Here is a 16,265-nt window from a genome sequence, read left to right on the forward strand (position 1 = left end):
CTATCGCGTGAGAATTAAGGAAGGGGACGAATGGAAGACTGCATTTAACTGCCCCATGGGGTGCTATCAATTCAAAGTCTTGCCATTTGGATTACAAGGGGGCCCTGCAGTCTTTATGCAATTAATCAATGACGTTCTAAGGGAGCACCTGTTTAAGGGGGTCCTTGTGTACTTGGACGACATTCTTATCTTTACTGAAACAAAAGAGGAACACGTCAACCTTGTCAGGGCGGTTTTAAAGAAGCTGCGAGCCGCCCACTTATATGCCAAACTCTCAAAATGCGAATTCCACCAGGAAAGGATAGACTACCTAGGCTATCGCATATCCCCACAGGGCATTGAAATGGACCCAGAGAAGGTCAAAGCAGTATTAGATTGGGCGCCACCCCGCACAAGAAAGCAACTACAAAGTTTCCTGGGCTTTGCAAACTTTTACCACCAATTCATCATCCCCTCATTTGCCCAGATAGCCTTGCCCCTCACTAACTTACTAAAAACGAAGGGAGCATCCTCAGTAAAACCTAGCCAGCCACTAACATGGACAATGGAGTGCCAAGCAGCGTTTGAGAGACTAAAGAGACTTTTTTCTGCCGAACCAGTACTAAGGCACCCAGACATGGACAAGCCCTTCATAATACAGGCAGATGCAAGTGATGTGGCAGTGGGGGCTGTGCTATTACAAGAAAATGATGATGCAGTATTGCAACCCTGTGCATATACATCCAAGAAACTCACGGAAACAGAACAGCGCTGGCCCGTATGGGAGAAGGAGGCTTATGGGATACGTTGGGCATTACTCACGTGGCGACAGTTCCTGGAAGGCAACAAAATCCCCTTCCAGGTGTGGACTGATCACAAAAATTTAGAAGCCCTGAAAACGTCCAGGAAACTCAATCCCAAACAAGCCCGCTGGTCCAGCATTTTCACCAATTCCAATTTAAGCTCAAACATTTACCAGGAAGAATGCCGCCAATATAACAGCGCACGAACCACAGACTCTAGACCAAAAATGGCAGAGTCACAACTGGCAGCACCAGTAACCACAAGAACCCAAGCCAAATTAAAACCACAGCTGGACAGCCAAACTGGAATTGAATTCAGAAAAAGTTTGGAAACAGATGAATGGTTCCAGAAAAACAAAAATGTGTGCACAATGAGAGAAGGGTTGCCTTGGGTAGGGGAAAAGTTATATATACCAACAACTCAAAGAGTAACTTTCATGCACCTTTGCCATGACACAAAATCAGCAGGGCATTTTGGATTTGTAAAAACTTTACATTTAATTAACCGGCAATTTTGGTGGCCATCCATGAAAAAGGACATTGAAAGTTATATAGCCAGTTGTCCAAAATGTGCCACGGCAAAGAGGTTGCAAGGGAAAGTGCCAGGACTATTGCAAACAGTGGCAAGTCCCTCAGCCCCTGGAGAGAAATAGCCATGGATTTTATAGTGGAATTGCCAGAAAGCAATGGGAATACTGTGGTCTGGACGGTCACGGACTTGTTTTCCAAACAGGTGCACTTTATCCCTTGCCAAAAGATTCCCACTGCAAAAGCCTTAGCAAAACTTTTCATCCAACACATTTACAGATTGCGTTGGGGTGCCCCATGCAATCTGTAAATGTGTTGGATGAAAAGGGGGGTGCAATTTACGTCTGCATTTTGGAAGGAATTTTTATCCCTCTTAGGAACCACTCAGGGACTGACATCTAGCCACCACCCTCAAGGAAATGGATCGGATGAAAAAATGAACTCCGTACTTAAGCAATATTTAAGATGTTTTGTTAGTTTCCAGCAGACCGAGTGGGCGGACTTACTCCCTTTTGCAGAAGTTGCCTACAATAATGCAGTCCACTCCAGCACAGGTTACACTCCTTTTCAAATAGCCACCGGTCAAAGTTTCAACCCCATGCCAGAATTAACCCCAAACGAACCAACAACCCCTTCGCTGAAAGAATGGATGGAGAAACTACAAAACACCTGGCCAATAGTCAGAAAAGCACTAGATGAAGCTAGGCAGGCATACAAAACACAAGCCGATAAAAAAAGAGTACACCATTCATTATAGGAGAAATGGTGTACTTATCTACAAAATACCTAAAGTCCCTACAGCCCTGTAAAAAACTTGGACCAAAATATATAGGACCTTTGCCAATTAAAAGAATCATAAATCCAGTAACAGTAGAATTAGAATTACCCAAAAACCTCAGGCAAATACACCCAATTTTTCATTGCAGCTTGCTGAAAAGAGAGCATCAGTCACATCTACGGCCAAAAATTCCCCCACCACCACCTCCACTCATGGTGGAGGGTGAACAACACTTCGAAATAAAGGAAATCCTTGATTCTAGGAGATATCATGGAGCAACTCAGTACCTAGTTGACTGGAAACACCTCCCTCCCTCACAAAACGAGTGGGTCCATAAACGTCATGTCAGAGCCCCGAAGCTATTGAAGAAGTTTCACACAGAGTATCCTAACAAGCCTGACTAAATTTTATACTTGTGTTTTCTTTCAGGTGGATCTCTCTTATTTTTAAGAGGGGCTGGATGTCAGAATCCAATTATATTTCATCTTTAATTATCAAATATAGAAACTCCCAATTCTGCCTTTTCTGGATTCTGCCATAAGAGGGAGAGAAGGGGGAGAACAAAGGGGCTTTATGGCCCTCACTTCCTTCAGTATACTTCAAGGAGCTGAATGCTGAATGTGTGTTTATTGTAAACCTCAAAGCGTTAGCACCAAAGAACCTTACCATAACAAAGAAGGGTATTTGCCTTTCATGTAGTTATCTGAAGTCTCCATCCAGACGGAAGAAAGAAAAAAGGGGGTGGAATTGTGATACCTGAAACTATCACTGGAAGGGGGGTTGATTGGGTGGGACTACTGGGGAACCCCTTAAAAACTTGAATGGGAGGGCTTGGACCCCAAGTCCTGTCTAGCACGCCTGCAACCACTTCTTCTTAATAAAGGATTCCTGTTGGAAGAATTATTCCAAGAGTTCTGTCTTCTTAAGATGCAAAGTGGGGTGGGTCCTTACACACGGGGGTCGCCAAACAATGCAGTCTGCCATTTTTTCCCCCTTTTCCTTAGGTGTGCTATTCCCTTTTATTCTATTGGCTTTTGAAAGTCAATAGAATAGACTCTCTTGAATAGAGTCTAATTCTATTGGCTTTCAAAAGCCAATAGGAATTGTCCAGGCTGTCTCTGCCCTGCTGAGCCCGCCAAAAGTCCCATTCTGCAAACGGTGCTGCACCATTGAGTAGTCCTCGACTTACGACCGGTTGAGTAGTCCTCGACTTGGGGGTTGGGGGGGGTCGCGGCATTAAAAAGGTTGAGAACCACTGCATTATAGCTTTGGATTCCAAATTTCCAGAAGTTCAAAAAGATTGCAATTAAACTGTTAAGGCTTCTAACAAAGTTCCATCCACTTTTTGTAAACTTTTCACATATTTTCAACATTTTGTACATGCATATTTCAACTATTATAATAAAAAATATGCAATTCAACATTTGCTAGTAATTGCTATTTTAGAACATTATTTTCTATAGCTAATTTAGTTCCTATGAAATCAGAGATTTTTTTTAAATATACATTCTGGCCAAACGTTTTAAAACTTGTTGCCTAATTTGCAATAAATACCAAAGTATGCTAGAAAATGTAAAATGAAGTTCAGTTCTAATTCTTTATTTAGTATTCCACTATTACCCACTGGTAAAGTACCCAGACTGCCCATTATGTAGTTTCCATGCAGACACTATACATTTCCATTACAGGAAAGAAAAGCTAGCATGTCCAGAAACTGACATCTTAGATCTATGTGAGTTACAATGGGGAGCTCAGTGTTAAGCACTCTAAATATCATAATGCCTAAATAAGGCTAGGATGTAAGTAGATTTTAGTGAACTGTAAGAATTCTAAGATAATAGTTCATAAGCACATATTTTGCAGCGATTTAATAACTAAATCAATCATCAAAGTTGTATTGAGAGTTATGTGTATCAAATTGAACCTCAGGTAAACATAAAAATCCAGCCACGTTTTGCCACTTTATTATTATAGGATGTTTTTTTGCATCTAAGATACTTTAGGCTTTATGTTCTCTATGATACATAGCAAAATGTGCTCAGAACTGTGGGAAATTTGAAAACACATTCATGACATAACAATTCACTTTAATTTAATGGTCCATTATTGAAATATAGGGGAAATATATGAAGATCTATTGAACATGACCATTCCAAACTTTTTATTCTGCCATGAAGTTCCTTAGTTGTATGTTGTTGCATATTAGTACCCGATGTTCTCCAGTATGGCCATGCTGGCTGGAATTGAGAAAAATTACAATTCAGAACTGTTATAGTATATCAGATTAATGAATTATTTATAGCAATATATAATAAAAATACTGAAAATCTTAAATTTATTTCCATTAAGTAATCTTGCATAGAGTGAATATTCTATTTGTCATGTGCAGTTTACAATTAAATATATGTAAAACATGATTGTCAAATCTAAAATATAAGACATAAAAACAAAGGCACATAGATTGTCAATTATCACATATTTCTTTGAAACAAAGTAGCTTGTGAGCTTTGTAAACAATGTATTCTTACACTTTTAAAGTGAAGACAGTGCTGACTTAATTATTCCTTCATTGAGAGTAGCGATGACAATATATTTTGCCATTCCTAAAACATAAATGCCTTCATATTTATGGTTCTTTTCAGCAACTGAATAATGAATAATAAACCTGAATACAAATATATCTCTAATTCACTGCAGTAATGTGTACTAATTCAACTTCAAAGATCCCTACTAAGAAAAGTTCTATAAAGAATAATTCAAGATAAAACCATAAAAATCTGGTACAAAATATAATAACCAACCCACCCATCCACTGTTAACATCACTATGCTAATCCTAACCTTTTTGAACTTGTAGCCTAATGTCAGATGCAACTATGTTAGACAGGGGTCCCCAACCCCCGGGCTGTGGCCTATTACTGGGTCATGGCCTATTCGAAACTAGGCTGTGCGAAGCAGCACTCATACAAGTGGCAGACAAGCGCAGGCAAAACTGCACTTGTGCAAGCGATGGGCCCTTGCATTCAAGCACAAAGCTCCATTTGCATGAATGGAGCTTTGCGCATGAGCAGTCTCTGCTCATGCAAGTGGAGCTTCACACGTAAGCACAAGCACCCTCTGCTCAATTGCCCTCTGCTTGTGCACAAAGCTCCATTTGCACGTGGAAGGCCTGAATGCCTGTCGCTCACACCAATGGAGCTATGTGAATGTGCCTGCCACTCATACTTCCCCTTCTCTACCAGGCTACCAAGGTAGAAAGGTTGGGGACTGCTCATGTATGATACATGTGGTTTCATAAGTCATGTTTCATCATTATTCCCAACCCTCAACTTGTAGTTGCCTAAGATGATCACTATCTTCATTTTGTCCTCAATGGAAGATAATGCAGACTTCAAATAACAGCATATTAGAGCATACCATTTCTTTAGGAATGACCTTCGAGCATCAAATATTCTCCTACAATGGTCTGTTCAATATGAATGTCTGGAGAGCAGAGCTTGCAATAATCACCTTTCCTTAGTTTTTCTGATACTAAGGTCCCTTATACTTTTTGTGAGTTGTTTTATGAACACTTTGTATATTCTTCCACAGTACGTATGTTGTGTCTTTTGTAATTCCTGTTCAAGAGGTAGAAGCAATGCATGTAGAAGGTCGTCTTCAAATGAATACTGGAAAAGTATTAGAAACATTGTATTGATAAGCCAGATTTGCCAATGCCATTTCAACAATGCCAGGTTTTCTGATGAGGTTCTGAAACTACTGTTATACTGCATTTTATAAATATGTTTTTCTAAGTAAAATAATCTAGGTCCAGTGAAAAACCTGCCCCTATTTTTGATATTCTTAATCCTCATTAGGCAAGGCAGCAATATCACCTAATAATTCATAATGTCCTGTTACTATCATTTTAAATGAAATTTAAAAACATGTACAAACCACAAATATTCACCCAAGATACATAAAAATCATATTAGCACTTAAATTAATGCATTAATTTTTGTAGAGCATATTGTTCTGATAAAGTGATTTTACTCTGAAATATATATAACTTCCCCCAGGGTATTCAAGTGATATATTAATATATAATATATTGAGTAGAAATAGCATAAAAATAGCAATCTATAGAAAGGGTACTTTCATTAAACTGAATTATAAACACACACAGACAGTATATAATGCAAACGTGAAGTAAAGGGTTTTATACTCTTCAGTTATAAGTTTGTTTAATATATTATAAATGAAGTAATATATGCAAACACAACATTACAAATAAAATAACTGCTAGTTTGCTGGAATTGTTCTGCATAACTTATGTTTATGCAATTGTTTTGCATAAACAAAATCTGATCATAAATAAAGCCAACAGTTTTCTTCTCTTAATATTTTTTGGTGTTACTTAAAGGAATTAAGAAATTACATTTTTATGAGACCACATTTTCTTTTGGTGTAATGGATTCTAAGGCCCCCAATAGTACTTTTTTCATTTTTATACCTATATGGCAAATGCCACAAAGCACCATTAAAATATACTATTGATTTTTGAAGATTATATATAAGATAGGATGAACATTAAAATAAGCAATATTGCTGCATTTATAGCTCTTCAGTGAATATACTGAAAGACTGATAGTTTATTAGAAATCTTATTTTGCAGAACTGGAAAACTGAATAGTTATGCTAAGCATCTGTAACAGGGGTCTTCAAACTTTGCCCTTTTATGACTTGTGGACTTCAACTCCCAGAATTCCTCAGCCAGCATGCCTGGCTGAGGAATTCTGGGAATTGAAGTCCACAAGTCATAAAAGGGCTAAGTTTGAAGACCCCAATCTATAATATTAAAAAGGTACAAAATAAAATAAGAAAATTATATAACTATGACATTGAAATAAAAATTTTCAATAACAAAGCATCATATATAATTTTAGCAATAAAAAGGAAGCAAGGAATTGTCATATTCCTCTGCAGAAATTGTTACTTTGATTCATTAGTGCAAATTACTAATACTAATTACTAATATTAATTACTAATTACAACCATTTATAGAAGCAACATATTGCATGGAATTTCTTAAGCATAGTATTGGGCTCCTGAGTCAAAATAATCTATCTCCCCAGGTCTTGATGAATTTAAAATTAAAAAGCTTAATACTATCAAGTTTTTCAGTGTCTCACTGAAATCAATATTGTGATTATGTCACTTCTGCCCTTCTGTATAGGCCAAAGCTTTACTTCTTTCAAAGTTTATTTTATTCTTGAATATTTCAGAACAGATTCTGGAATGTGCACTTTCAATGTCTTTATTTATTTTTAAAAATAAAATAAATAAAATTTATTGTATAATTGATGGTAATAGATTTATTTGAAGGCTTGAAGTAGAGTTCTCAGAATTATTTTTAATTTTAAAAGTTCAGATTAAAATGTTTACTTACATTTTTAATTGCATCATAAACAGCACGAAATGTTGGCTGCTTATCATCATGGTAAACTCCTCTATTTCCATGAAGAATGAATATTCCTTCCTTTTCTGCTTCCTGGCAATTGCTCCCATAAATACAATGGTCAGGCCGATAATTCCATTGGCAAGGAAAAACAAAAAGGCTTTCTATAGTGAACAACAAAAAATCCTCCATTATAATGTTTCGAGGCAGACTGTTCATTGAAGGACTTAGGCCAGTGATGACGAACCTTTTAGAGACCGAGTGCCCAAAAACTGGCTCCACCCCTGTTCCACCCCTGCCCTGCCCCCACCCTGCCTGCCTGTGGGACCATTCACTGCCTCCAGGGCCCGCCGCAGATCACTCAGGCAACCCAGCAGTGCCATGGCGGCCACGCCCTCTGCCGTGCCCCGCAGCATCAACTGTGCGTAATCGGGCGTGAGGGCAGAGTCTTGTCTATGCTACCTGGCTGCCATGTCCTTGGCTGTACTGCTCCACGTGGGCCACACTCGGGGGCGACTCTCCTCAGGGGCGCTGCTGGTGAGGAGGGGGTCGCGGGGGAGGCAAGGCTGGGGCAACAGTATGTGTGCCCACAGAGAGGGCTCTGAGTGCCGCCTCTGGCACCTGTGCCATAGGTTCACCACCACTGACTTAGGCTATAAAGTCCAAGCCCTTATTCAATGGAAAAATTAAAATTAACGTATGTCTAACAGATTGCTGTCCCTGCTATACCTGAATACATACAACAAAGTGAAACTTACACCCTCATTTGATAACTGGTTCAACTGTTGAAATGTGTGACCATTACAAAAATTTCCCTAACACTCAACTGAAATGTTTTCCTCCAACTTAATACCATTATTCTGTGTCTGGCACTATAGGATATTAAAGAAAACGTAATGGCTTTCCTTTGTACTACTTGAAGAGAGCTTTATTTCCTTGTGTCAGCCATTTTCTTTTAAAGCAAAAAACACCCTGCCTCCTTGAGGTTTTTATAGGACTTAACTGTCTAATCCCCTAACCATTCTTCTTGCTCTTCTTTTTACTTGTCTGTTTGTCTAAACTCAACACAGTAACAAGGTGAGGTGCATCAGAACTATTCCCAATTATCTGGATTTGAAAAGTATAATTCCCAATTATATTTTTATTAATGTAATGGCCTGCCTTCCCCTAATAATGCAGTTACCCAATCACTGTTACAACTTTTATAAAACTTTAAAATATGGGCCTTGTGGACAATTAAAATTCAACTGATACGGTAGTTTAATCAAACCAATACAGTGGTACCTCAGTGCTCATCATTAATTTGTTCTGGAAGATGCGCCAAATACTAAAACTGACGGGTACTGAGAAAATCATGTGACTTACTATATGACCTGCTATTTCGGCCAGAAGAAATAGCGAGTTATAAGGCAGCAAATACAAGCAAGTTTTTCCTTGCATGTTAACTATCAGGAGAAAAACGAGCACCAGGGCAAGATTTCTGCTTCAAAATGCGTTGAATACCGAATTTGACAAGTTTTGAAGCAGTCAAGTGCCGAGGTATAACTGTATATGATTAGCATGGGAGCACTTTAAAACAGAGTACATTTGTATAACATAAATAGCAATATCATTTTAAGATTCAGAATTAAAATTGCATTTTTAAAAGCAACTTACCAGGATTATGAAAAAACATAATGTTCAAAAGATCCTGATCTCCCCATGTTATATTCAACTTGTATTTTTTCAGCAGCGGCATGAGAATATCTTCCCAACGTAATTCTACTGATGTCATATCATTCTTCAAAATCAAAATACCAGAATTAGAAGTAAGAGGATCTAAATCCTACTTATGATAAAATATATGCTTCTTTAATCTTTATCATACAATGCCTCATTTTTACATCGTATTATGTCATGGTAATAAGTCTTTCTGATTTAAATAGGCAATGTTTTTTAATTATTAAATATTTATAAAAAAAATAAAACCAAAAGCTTATTCAGTTTAGATTCTACCAGATTAAACTACAAACTTCTACAAAAACAAGAAATATACACAAGGCTCAATATAAAGTACTTTCCAAAAATGAGTAAGAAAGTATATCCAAAAACAGAGATTTATGTATTTTAGTGTTGTCTAACAATGCACAAAACATTACTAGACTAAACAAAATAATGTTCAACTAACCTAAAATACCTAAATTTGAAAATAGCACACATGAGTCTAAAGAATAGTTTCAATTTTCAAATACAAGGTTAAAACCTGGCTTTTCCTATTGCTTTTTCTTTCTTTAATAAAATCTTTCAGGGCACAAATTACATATGGAATCCAAAAGCATGCTAGAAGGCACCTGAAAGTCATATTTTCAGTTCAAACATTCTAAAATTAAAAATTGGAAAGGGTAGTAAATGTTGTATTTCCGCATCCTGATTTGGAGTTAATATAAAGAGTAAAAAACTAGACTACACTTTTTTACATTGGAATGAATTATTTCATGAATTTATCACTTATGAACAATGTCCTTACAGAGGACATTTTGGACAGATTGTGAGAATGAAACAAATGTCTTAAAATGATTGTACATAAACATAATCTTAAATGCAGTGTGTTTATAATCATTCTATAGTTTTAAGTCAATAGTCTATTAGCACCACCTTCTGGTTAGATTGCATAGTACAAATTACTGAGTGAGTATAACATGAAGTTTCAAGATAAAAGAACAATGAGAAATGAGTAGGTAGGAAGCAGAAGAAAAATGAAAAAATAAATGACAAAAAGTATTTCATTAAAAAAAACATTAATTGAGAATCAAGGGTATATGATGTTTATATGGGATTAATTAGAATCCATTTTGTGATAATACTAAAAAAACATGCTGTTTTAATTTACAGAATAGTACCTAAAATGAAAAAGAACCAAAGCACCCTACCTTGAAATATTTTCTTCTAATGCGGGTCATGTTCATTAACATTACTCCAGAATTGATTCCAGTTTTTCCATAATATGGGTGCCTAGCAAAGCGATTATACCACCCAATACGAGGTTCTTCATGCTCTGGTGCCATAGCAGCAATCTGAGTAGAGTTGAATTTTTTCAGGAAAGACCAGATATCATCAACAGGTCTTAAGAGCAAGATGTCTGTGTCAACATACAGTAGAGAATCCACATTACTGAGGATTAACTGTAAAAGAAAAAAAAATGAAACAAAATTAACATCAAACTGTGACATTTTATTCAATAGCTATTGTAAAGGTTTTATTTATGATTACTGAACTACAAAAGTAGGCATTTAAACATCTGTTTTTTAAATTATCTATTTTTTATTCTGATGAAGAATAAAAGCACATTAACTATGATTCCCTACAGGCTGAATTTATTTTTTTTTTAAAATAAGCTGTTACATTAGCATTCAATTTATTTTTGCAGTGTTTTCCTGCTTTTAATACTGGAAGCTGTTAGAGCACACTTATAAAAAAGTTGCTTAATCTGTGTTTTCCATTCAATATAAGGCTCAAAAAAGCCTAAACTTTGTTTATCTGAATGTTCCAATAAAAAAGAATAAAAATTATAGTCCTAGGCATGAATTCTAGGTTGATAAGACATGGCAAAAAAGGAGTGTCTCCAAGGAAGATTCTATACAGGAAGAAGCCCAAAAGAATAGACTAAGGTGGGCTAATGCCGCTGAAGTTGATGAAGTATATTAAAAACGATAAATTCTTCACAAAAGACAGAAGGAAAAAAAAACAAATTAGCTGCTAAATGAAGATGACAAAATAACAATAACAACAATAATAATAAATTGTAAAGAAGAGGATGAACTGACAGAAATATAGATCAGGGAATATACATTTACTGTAAATGAGCTTAATTTCAAAAAGCCAGAACAATTGCATGAGATGGTATTAAAAGAACTTGCTAATTATCTAGCTGAACTTTTACAAATTATGTTTGAGAAAGCCTGCGAACTAATTGCCAGTGGGAGAGGAAACTGCAAGGCGGTGCAACTCTACCAATCAGAATTCCAGTAATACTTCCAAGCCAAAGCAATCATCTTTAGTGTGGAGTAACTGGAACATAATACTGAAACAGGAATCTCAACCTACAAGGAATCTCAACCTACCTCTTCATATTCAATCTGATTATATGTTAGAGAATTTTAATTTCTCTGTTGGTGAAAATAAATCAGAAGCTCTCACAGTTGACTGCATTTAACTGATTCAAAATAACTTCTTTATATTTATATCAAAATATTTACAATACCATACATTCTTCTTTACAGCAACATAGCTCAATTGAAGACTTCTAACAGAGAGATATAGAGACAAACCTAAGACTGAAAATTCAGCTTCTAACTCAATACCCTTTTGCACAGACTCAGTAGCACTTTCTTCACACTGGCTGACTGAGTTACCACATGACTCTTCCTGCTCATGAATATTCCAACACTCTCCCTTCATGACAGGAAGAGACATCAGACCTATTGACTTAATACATTCTCCATAGTGAACACCACCCAACGGTTTAGTCATCTTGTCTGCCAAATTATCCTCAGAAGAACAATGATGTAAACTAATCAATTTTCCTTTTACAGCTTCCCTGACATTACAATACTTAATGTCTACATGTTTATTTCTGTTCTTCACCCTGTCACCAGTTGCCATTTTTATACAGGCAGCATTGCTTCAAATACCTTTACAAATTATTTTACATTAATATTTAAATCTTGCAACAACTATACATACCATGTTACTTCAGAACACAATTCAGATAAAGCAATAAACTCTGCTTCTGCTGTTGAAATAGCAACAGTTGTTTGTTTTCTGGATTTCCATCCAGAGTCCCTCCAAACAATATTATAATCCCAGAATTTGATTTCCTTGTGTTTATGTCATTTGCATAATCACTATCGACATAACACTTTAATTTCAATTCCTCAGTAATCTGTATTTGAAGACCCAAATTTATAGTTCCCTTTAAATATCTGAGAACCCTTTTTACACCCATCCAATGTAATTTTGTAGGTGCAGCAGTAAAACGACTCAAAATGTTTACTGCGCAAGCTATGTCTGATCTGGACCACTGTGATAGATATAACAAACACCCTATTGCTGAGTGATATATCTCTTGATCACAGGTTTCACCTTTGTCCGCACTTAAACTATTATAAAAATCCGTACTCATGGGTGTGGGAGCAGTATTGCAATCTTTCATATTATATTTTTCCAATAACTGCTCAATTATTCTCCTTTGACTGAGAATATAACTGTGGGGAAATGCATGCGCAGCAAACTGCCATGCTTTCCCCCCCACAAACCTCATAACCTTTTGATAACTTTTGTCCTAATGAAGCAGCCAGAAGTTCATACCCTTTTGACTTAATGCCTTACCTACCTAAATAAATAATATGCTTAGTTCCTTCTCCTATCTCTTCCTGTCTTTGTTAGTTCCTTCTGTTTTCATCTACCTGTATTTGTTCTTACCTGATCTTTGACCATGTAATGTGTTACTAGAAAATAGTTGCTTACATGAAGACATTTTCCAGTGAAGAATCCTTTGTCAGCATTTAATGGTAAAGCCTATGTATGTAACAAGTATATAAAAAGCAATAAACTCAGTTTGTCAAGCTGTGTCCTGCAGCTTCAAACCTCTGCTCAAGACATGCCTGCGTCTTTTTCTTAGCATCCTACATCTGGCGCCTGAAAACAGGGGCAGCCCCCCCCCATGGAGCAACTGGGACAGCCCCCCCCTTCCGAGGGAGCAACAGCCAACTTACTTACCAGCGTCTGGAATAGACTCCTAAGTGCACTTTCGTCCTACGGGACCCCTCAGTGGTAAGTAAGGGTTGCAATCTATTTCAGCACCAGCAAAGGAACTCAGATTCCTGTTACACAAATCAGGCATGAAAACGCCTGATGCAGACAAAAGGAAGCTGGTGGATGAGGTAGGGAAACATTCCCCTTGATATCCTAAGCGCTGGACGCTTAGGTTACGAGATTGGGAAAAAATAGGGCATACTTTACATCTTGAATCTTGGGCTCCAGTACAGGTATTACATCAATGGCATCAATGCCATCAAGCAGTGGAAAAAATTGGCTCAGATGCTTCAGCAGGGCAACAATTAACTACAAGCCTCACACCTGATTAGGATAAAAGTAAAAACTGTGCCTCCGAAAGCATCTTTAATTGGATTTTCAGCTCTTTCTGAAGAGGCTAATTCTTTTGCCTCCTTACGGTCACCATACACCCCTGTAAGGAAAATATTAGAGGAACAATCTTGAAGTAGTAGACAATGTCTGGTAGTGCTTTGTGTTGATGTGTAGAAGTATAAATAATCTTTAACAAGACAACATTGAAAAACTTTGTAAACCTCCGGTTGGCTAGTTTATCTGGTAACAAGTAAAGCCACGGAAAAAAAAGAAAAGAAAATTCAAAGAACTGAAAGCAAGTTTTTTTTTCCTTTTTCCCCTTTTAATCTGGCTCTATTCAATTCCCCTTTGTCAGATGTGAGGAGAGGAGGCTGCTACTTTTCCCTCACCCTTCACACCTTCAATATTCCTTTTAGTCTTTCCCCAATGTCTTTTGAAGTTGCTGGAATAAGTTGGAAGTAACCATAAATGTTCTCCTTGGAATTTGACTTATTGACCAAAGGAAAACAACCTGGAAAGTGTCTTACACTGCAGTGCAATCCTCATCACAACGCTCAGAATTATCTGCTGCTATTTTAGCATTCCACACCTTTTCTCAACAGACTTTTAACTTAATCTGACTCTTATTATGTGTGCCAATTTATTTTTAATTTTCCAGGTGCTTATATCATGCCCAGGATCGACCCCAATCTTATGGCTTTGTTTTTAACTTTACAGCAGCTATCCTTTGTTTCTCACATACGCATCGGTCCTTTAAGGACTGCCTTCACAAACAAATAAAAAAGGAGGGATCAAGGGTACCTAATTTGGCATGGATAACTCATCAAGTCAATAAAGTCCTAATAACTTTAAATCAGCTAAATATTTCTTTTCAAAAAACTACTGCCTACCAGCGTCATTTTCAGCAGAAAGCTGTGCTCCCTAATCCATTGGTATGTTATCGGCAATTGCCTGAAAAAACCTGGTTAGGTCCAATTCCCTTACTAACTTGGGGGCGAGGCTATGCTCTGTGCTTGCTCCTACAGGCCCTCTCTGGATTCCAGCCCAGTGTGTGCAACCAGCCAAAGATGTCATGGCATCAAGTCCAGAACCCAATACTGGAAATGAAGCAGGTGACTCTTCAGGCAGCACAACGTCCCTTTCGCTCTCGCCATTGCAGTTGACCAACAACCTGGGGTGATGTGAAAAACCTAACATCCAAAGCACAGATGGTTCTGTGGCAACAGGGAAAAGAACTTACACCAGAGAATTTATGTGCTGCCATATTTGTGGTTTTGAGTGCAAATTCCTTAGTCATTCTTTGCCTAATTCTACTGTTACTGGGTTTATGATTCTTTTAATTGGAAACGGCCCTATATATTTTGGTCCAAGTTTTTTACAGGGTTGTAGGGACTTTAGGTATTTTGTAGATAGGTACACCATTTCACCTATAATGAATGGTGTAGGCTCAATCCTTTTCTTATCGGCTTGTGCTTTGTAAGCCTGCCTAGCTTCATCTAGTGCTTTTCTAACTATTGGCCAGGTGTTTTGTAGTTTTTCCATCCATTCTTTCAGTGATGGGATCGTTGGTTCGTTTGGGGTTAATTCTGGGATGGGGTTGAAACTTGGACCGTTGGCTATTTGAAAAGGAGTGTAACCTGTGCTGGAGTGGACTGCATTATTGTAGGCAACTTCTGCAAAAGGGAGTAAGTCCGCCCACTCGGTCTGCTGGAAACTAACAAAACATCTTAAATATTGCTTAAGTACGGAGTTCATTTTTTCAACCCCCCCATTTGATTCTGGATGATGGCTAGATGTCAGTCCCTGAGTGGTTCCTAAGAGGGATAAAAATTCATTCCAAAATGCAGATGTAAATTGCACCCCCCCTGTCAGAGATGATGTGTTGGGGTGCCCCATGCAATCTGTAAATGTGCTTGATGAAAAGTTTTGCTAAGGCTTTTGCGGTGGGAATCTTTTGGCAAGGGATAAAATGCACCTCTTTGGAAAACAAGTCCCTGACCATCCAGATAACAGTATTCCCATTACTTTCTGGCAATTCCACTATAAAATCCATGGCTATTTCTCTCCAGGGGGCTGAGGGATTTGCCACTGGTTGTAATAGTCCTGGTGATTTCCCTTGCAACCTCTTTGCAGACGCACATTTTGGGCAGCTGGCCACATAACTTTCTATGTCCTTTTTTATTGATGGCCACCAAAATTGTTGTTTAATTAAGTGTAAAGTTTTTACAAATCCAAAATGCCCTTGCTGATTTTGTGTCATGGCAAAGCTGCATGAAAGTGACTCTTTGGGTTGTTGGTATATATAATTTTTCCCATACCCAAGGCAACCCATCTCTCATTGTGCACACATTTTTGTTTTTCTGGAACCATTCGTCTGTTTCCAAACTTTTTCTGAATTCAATTCCAGTTTGGCTGTCCAGTTGTGGTTTTAATTTAGCTTGGGTTCTTGTGGTTACTGGTGCTGCCAGTTGTGACTCTGCCATTATTGGTTTAGAGTCTGTGGCTCGTGCGCTGTTATTTTGCGGCATGTGAGTTGGTAAATGTTTGAGCTTAAATTGGAACTGGTGAAAATGCTGGGACCAGCGGGCTTGTTTGGGATTGAGTTTCCTGGGCGT

General features: G+C 37.6%; 1 protein-coding gene across 6 annotated transcripts in view; it reads right to left on the bottom strand.

Moving 5' to 3' along the window:
- Positions 1-3,661: 3,661 nt before the first annotated feature.
- GXYLT1 (glucoside xylosyltransferase 1) overlaps positions 3,662-16,265 on the bottom strand; it is a 64,136-nt gene continuing 51,532 nt past the window's right edge. For 5 of the 6 annotated variants that reach the window (XM_039340680.1, XM_039340682.1, XM_039340681.1 and 2 more), the window contains 5 exons: positions 10,434-10,685; positions 9,181-9,304; positions 7,516-7,688; positions 5,598-5,755; positions 3,662-4,325 (listed from right to left, as the gene is read on the bottom strand). In XM_039340680.1, coding sequence (XP_039196614.1) covers positions 4,250-4,325; positions 5,598-5,755; positions 7,516-7,688; positions 9,181-9,304; positions 10,434-10,685 — 783 coding nt within the window. In that variant the 3' untranslated portion in view covers positions 3,662-4,249. Of the gene's footprint in view, positions 4,326-5,504; positions 5,756-7,515; positions 7,689-9,180; positions 9,305-10,433; positions 10,686-16,265 lie in introns of all 6 variants that reach the window. The other variant, XR_005556391.1, reaches the window with a different exon arrangement.

Source organism: Crotalus tigris, unplaced genomic scaffold (assembly GCF_016545835.1).
Source record: "Crotalus tigris isolate CLP2741 ecotype Arizona unplaced genomic scaffold, ASM1654583v1 scf7180000017753.6788120, whole genome shotgun sequence".
Taxonomy (NCBI): domain Eukaryota; kingdom Metazoa; phylum Chordata; class Lepidosauria; order Squamata; family Viperidae; genus Crotalus; species Crotalus tigris.